General features: G+C 41.0%; 1 protein-coding gene across 1 annotated transcript; it reads right to left on the bottom strand.

Moving 5' to 3' along the window:
- Positions 1-262: 262 nt before the first annotated feature.
- Positions 263-6122, bottom strand: LOC111799331 (uncharacterized). Its single transcript, XM_087125655.1, has 9 exons — positions 5711-6122; positions 4445-4509; positions 4256-4304; positions 3512-3606; positions 3346-3431; positions 3173-3232; positions 2988-3069; positions 1518-1631; positions 263-653 (listed from the first exon to the last, which is right to left on the bottom strand). Exons 1-9 carry the CDS (start codon positions 5895-5897, stop codon positions 483-485), a joined length of 909 nt encoding a protein of 302 aa, XP_086981781.1. The 5' UTR covers positions 5898-6122; the 3' UTR covers positions 263-482.
- Between the last annotated feature and the right edge of the window lie 334 nt (positions 6123-6456).

Raw genomic sequence — 6456 nt, 5'->3', positions numbered from 1 at the left:
ATGTTTGACAGACCTATACATGATTTTTCCGAGTCATACTTCCTAAAATACAAAAGGAAAGCATTACAACATCGAAAGAAAAAGGGTTTGGCTTAGCATGAGCATGCGGTCATAGGCAACACACTCTAGACGAATATGACTGTGACACCTAACATACAGCTCACCAACTTCACTTGCCTCCACGGGAGGCTCGGCTTTTGTCAAATTCTTCATTTGACGACCAGTTTGAACCCAATATTGGAAGCATAAGAATCAATCATAGTGAAAGAAGAACATGAAGATCTCTTATATCTATCTATTGTAGCTGGGCCATCATTAAATTAGGCTTAAAAATACATCACTTCCCATACTTAGGAGTTTATGGAAACAGAAGAACTTTCATAGGGAAAAATCACAAGGAAATGAATTGATATCAACTACCAGTTGCTAAACACTTAATCCTAGAGAGAGAAAGAGAGACGTACAGTTCAAAGGAGGAAAAGTTATGGAGACACTTTCAAGCTCTTCAATACAGAAGAAAGCAGAGAAAGCTTCTGTGGAGCTCTTTGCTTGTAATCTTTTTCCAAGGCTGTTGCTGCTAAAGACTGCAGCTCTGGACCCTCCTTGTCTTCCTTGTTTCGGCCTCTACTCAGTTGTGCAATGGCAGAAGTACACTGTTTAACGAAAGAAAAGGACAAAAATTAGCTCGAAAAACGACGGGAATGCGAGGAATTCTAGGTGAGTTGTTGCTTTTGTTTTAAGTTTGTGAGGAATTATACTTCTGGTCTGCATACTTTAGACTTTATTAAACGCTTTGATCGTCGCTACTTTAGTTCGTTTCGGTTCTGACATGGCACCATGTGGAAATAGACCTCGAGACTATGTCATATAGTCTCGTGCGTATAAGAAGTTGATGTGGTAACGAGTCAACTTCTACATGGTGCCATGTCAGGATTTGTTACTATTTTACCAGATACCAAATCAACATAAAACACATTAAAGAAGGAACAAGGATGTAACAGCCCAAGCCCAAGCCCACCGCGCTAGCAGATATTGTCCTCTTTGAGCTTTCCTCTCGAGGTTCTTAAAACACGTCTACTAGAGAGAGGTTCCCACACTTTTATAAAGAATGTTTCGTTCTCCTCTGCAATCGATGTGGGATCTCATTTCCCCACCTTAACGGTGAGATCCCACATCGATTGGGGAGGAGAACGAAACATTCTTTATAAGGGTGTGAAAACCTCTCTCTAGCAGACGTGTTTTCAAAATAGAAAGCTCAAAGAGGATAATATCTAGTAGCGGTGGGCTTGAGCTGTTACTCGAAGTTCAGAGACTATAATGATAATTTAACTTTCGTTTTGGGACAAAAGCTGACGAAGTCATATCATAGAGGTACAAAGAACACACAGAGGAAACATAAAGCTCGAGTTATTAGCCAAAAATGAAGGAGATATTCCATGACAGTAAGGGGTATCAAACGCATGGTTATAATGAGTATAACAATTGCTGTGCGCAGAAGATTGGCAGAGAGAGCTTACCAAGCAAATGCCGAACAGGGCTCTCGTATTTTTGCCTCCAGTCAAGTCTATAGTAGATGCATAGTATTTCTTTGCTGTCTGAAGGTTTTCTAGGCCGCCTAGTGTGTAAAGTACCTGTATTTAGAAATGTGGGTACTTTTCAGCTGTTATCTTGGGTGTAAAACGCTCAAAGAGAAATATACAAAAACACAACTTTCCCGACCCCAGCCCCGTCTCAAGTCAATCATTAGATGACTTGTTTATGACTTCAGTTGGGTCAAAATCCTAGGTCTCGTTCTATCTGGGATCTTGTGGAACGGCTTGGAAGGAACATTCTTCTCTAGTAGTGGAAGGTTTGGTAACTATAATCCAATCTGTGAGATCTCACATCAGTTGGGGAGGAGAACGAAACATTCTTTATAAGAGTGTGAAAATCTCTCCCTAGCAGGCGCGTTTCAAAAACCTTGAAGGGAAGCCCGAAAAGGAAAGCCCAAAGAGGACAATATCTGCCAGCGATGGGCTTGGACCGTTACAAATGGTATCAGAGCCAGACACCGAGTAATGTGCCAGTGAGGAGGCTGAGCCTCAAAGGGGGTGGATAGAAGGCGATGTGTTAGTAAGGACGCTGGGCCCAAAAGGGAGTGGATTGGGGGGATCCCACATCGATTGGAGAAGAGAACAAGTGTCAACGAGGAAACTGAGCCCTGAAGGGGGTGGATTGTGACATCTCACATCAGTTGGGGAGGAGAACGAAACATTATTTATAAGGGTGTGAAAACTTCTCCCTAGCAGACGCATTTTAAAAACCTTAAGGGAAAATCGAAAAGAAAAGCACAAAGAGGACAATATCTGCTAGCGGTGGACACAATCAGTCTTTAGTAGGAATTCTATATATCTTATTTGTTTGTTTAAAATGCTATCTAAGTGCCCCAAGACGTGAGAAACAGGCTCGGTATAGGGAATCCGGTGAACCGGAAGCTAGCTCTCTTGGCGATGGACCTCTAATGCTTTCCATTAGAGTCTTTTTAAGAAAGAAACCAAGCTTTCAATGAATGAATATACAAGGGCAATACAAAATCAATAGCCCTACAAAGGGAATCCACTCAAGAAAGTCACTCCAGCCCAGAAGAATCTAGTCACGCTAATTATTACAGAAAGCGAGGCCTTAACTCTAACGCAATCTCACACGTCTTTGTAGGACTACTCAACTCAAAACATTCTGCTATCGACCTTCCTACCTCATATTTTATAAGATTGCAGGAGAAATGAATCATTAGACAATCAATGTGATCTAATAAAGGACCCGTGCAGCCAGCACCGACATGAAGCTCGGTCAAATTTATGAACGATGAACAAAGAATGTGCAAACGTTATACGCCCTTCACAAGAAGAACTATCTCCTATGACATGCTTTCCCCCAATAAACTTCCCTAGAACATTAAAATTAACGAAGCGGATGATACGAGTGATCGGGAACGAAGAGCCACTTACATCTGCATAAGCCAAGTGATGCAGAGGAACTGTGGGCTGAGATAATATCAGCTCCTCATAGCAAAAAACTGCTTGCTTGTACCTAAGACACAGATACAAAATACAAGTCTCTCAATTGGGAACACAATAGACCGATTCGGTCAGTACTAATCGATAGAAATAAACTCGAACGGGAAATTGCTTACATTTTGAGAGAAATATATAATTCAGCTAGTTCTCTCCAGGCATCATGATCAGCCATAAATCTATGATAAAGGAAGAAAAAATCCAGCCATGACTTATGTAAGGTAGTAAAAAGAAATCTGAAAGACTCCTTTTAAAGCTTTTCGAATAAGAGGTATGCAAAAATTCCGCTCACGTTTCAAGATATTTGTTGAGGCGTTCGATAGCCCCAGCAGTGTTGCCTTGTGCTTTCTCCAGAGCAACCCTCCTTTTCTGTACTACCTGCCATTAAATCCACATTGCATGGTAAAAATAAAAACATACATATAAATTGCTTCACGAAGAACGGTCAAAATAGTTACTTGATCAAACGGGTTTTCCTCCAAAAGGCTGGTGTAAGCTTTTTCTGCCTCGGACCAAAGTCCCTTTGCTTCAAGCAGCATAGCCTCTAGCCTCCCTGTGACAAGGCAGTCCTATGATCCATTAGATCAACAACATTCAAGTAGCTGATCAACAATAAACAGAAATTCTATCCACAGTGGCCAGGCCAACTAGTTTGCCATATTTATCAAAGGTGGGTAGGCCAGGCCAGGCCACTCAAGTGGTTTTCAATCCATGGCCAGAAGCTCAATTCCCTTTGCTTATAAGGGTTGGCGTTCCATCCCGAGTGCATTCAGATTGGCTTGGAGTTCCCATGATGGCCTTCATAAGCCTCTCCATCTGGTGGCTTAAAGAGAAAACTAAGATTTTGTGGTTGAATGCCTGCAGAGCTCTTTTCGGGCTTATGGAAAGAAAGAAACAACAGACTATTTTCAGATAACGCTCCCTCGAGCTTTTTTTTTTTTTTTTTTTTGTGAAAGTGTACGGTTTTCTAAACAGCAGACTATTTTCATCAATCGAGATTGGACACCTTTTATTTTTTGATCCTCCATTTCAGGCTGAGAGATTCCTCATCCCTAAGGGTTCCTCTTTTAATCTTTATTTGTTTTCATTGTTTCCCATAAAAAAGAATTATCAGATACGAACATGAAACATAGGGTCAACCTCAGTTACAAAATCGAACAAGAATACCGTATCAGAATACTATAAAATTATTTTTAACATACCAACTCTTTTACTCTGTGGAAACTTCTTCTGAAGAACCTTTATGCAATCCTACAAAATATTGCAGAGTGTAAGGCGTTCATCAGTCCAAAGCATAAAATTCTCAAAACCAAAAGTCAATAAATGACAGATTAAAATTTGCTAAACAAATCTGTAATTCGAGTAGTTAACTAACGAAGCGTAAATTGCACCTTTGCAACGTCTATAGCTTGGCAGTCCAGTGCTGCAATAGCTACCTGTTCATACAGGGTCCATTCTACACCAACCAACAGATCATAATCAGGAAGAAATTTTCACTAAAATTTCGAGTCATAAGGATGGAAGATTTCTAATGATAAATCTTCTATTATACTACACAACAAGTCAACAATAACAAAAAGAAAAGAGAGTAAAGAAGAATTTTAATCCATATATTCAAAAGAACCATTATCCTTGTGACCAAACAAGGACAAGCTTAGTGGCTCCCCTCGTTTTCTCTTTCCCCCGAACACAAAATCGATCTTGACTAAGAGTTCCTAATCGAAAAAGTAAGCTGAACATCGAAGGAGTTTGTTATGTTTCACCGCAGTTACGCCAGAAAGAAAAGGTTCCACATGATCTCCCGTTTTGCGGCATGGTGGTAGGACCGATAGGGGATTGGCTCCAAGTGTAGATAGAGTCAAATCTACAGGGTTCATGCAAATACATAGGCCCCTTCTCTTTTGGATGAATGGGGTGATTTTTTAGGTGCTTTCCGAGCCACTAACCCATGTGCAAGTGCCGTTCACATGGAACCTTTCCCCTCTTCGGCCTTCAAAGTTCTCATTTGAATATTTGCTACTACCACCAAAATCTGCACCGATGGCCGCTCAGCCCAAGATTTTGCAGCGACCACCGCGCCCTCCTACTCATCGAGGCCTAGCACTTGCCCCGACGGCCGGGTATAGGTCGCACACTTCAGCGCTATCCGTTTTCGGGGCTAGTTGATTCGGCAAGTGAGTTGTTACACACTCCTTAGCGGATTTCGACTTCCATGACCTCCATCCTGCTATCTTAATCAACCAACACCCTTTGTGGGATCTAGGTTAGCACACAGTTAACGAAGAAAAACTCATATTCAAGGTTTCTCCTAATGAACCATTCGACAATGAAACCACTGTTAGTCCATCCAACTATTTAAGCTCCTGTTCTTAAAGCTATCATCATTTGAGCTGCAATTTTTCACATCATAATCTACAAATTCAGCAGGAACCAGAATACAGGAAACCAAAACGAAATCACAGAGCATGATGCACAAAGCTCCACCACTGAATTCAAATTGGAATAAACAAAGAAACCTCAATTAACTTGAATCTAAATGACAATGATCCAAACCGAATTGATTTCTCCAAAATCCAAGCATTACAAAACAAATGAATCTAGAAGAGATCATATCTTCAAATCCAGAACGAAGAATCAACAAACAGGCTAAAACTCACCCTCGTGGCCGAGACCGGATCGCTTCCGGGAATCATTCAAGATCGATAATCCATGATTTAAGACCTTATCAGAACGGCGAACCTTGAGCTTCCTGACAAGGCAAAGATACTCCCAAGCACCTCCGCCTCCATTATCGACCTGAGTCTCGAGTCTATTCAACTCGGCCTCCTCTGCTTTACTCACCATCTTCGCGAAATTCAGAGAGTGGCCGAGAAAATCGGATCGAGAATTACAAAGAATTTGCAGTTAAGTACAGACGTTGTCGGCCCAGTTCCCTCGCCGGCCGGCTGATTGGATCTACTGGGTGCAATGGAGGGAAGAGAGAGAGGGAATTTGACTTGGATCGCCAAAATGGAAAATGGGTCGGATCTGTTTGGTTTTGGGTTTTGGAATTTGGATTTTGATTTTGGATTTGTGGGTCTCATCCAATCAAATGGGGCGGATTTTTCCATTTTATGGGTCTGATCAAATCAATTAGGATTTGCTCATCCAAACTAAGATCTTTCTCCTTGTTGGTGCCCACTAAAAAATCCATGGCTAAGGAACTCAAGCAAGGATTTTTCTGTTTCTTTTTATCTTCTTTTTCATGGATGTTTTCAGAAATATTCAAATTCAACCTTGTTGATAGAAATATTGAGAAAGGCATGATATGAACAAATTTTATAGAGAATGGATATATATAATTAATAAATTCAAGTCGAAGCCGAAGAATTGATTGTGACATCCTACAATCCCACATTGGTCG

This window comes from Cucurbita pepo, chromosome 7, assembly GCF_057944985.1.
Source record: "Cucurbita pepo subsp. pepo isolate OVF chromosome 7, ASM5794498v1, whole genome shotgun sequence".
NCBI lineage: Eukaryota > Viridiplantae > Streptophyta > Magnoliopsida > Cucurbitales > Cucurbitaceae > Cucurbita > Cucurbita pepo.
The sequence above is the reverse complement of the archived record's forward strand: the minus strand, read 5'-3'. Positions and strand labels throughout refer to the sequence as shown.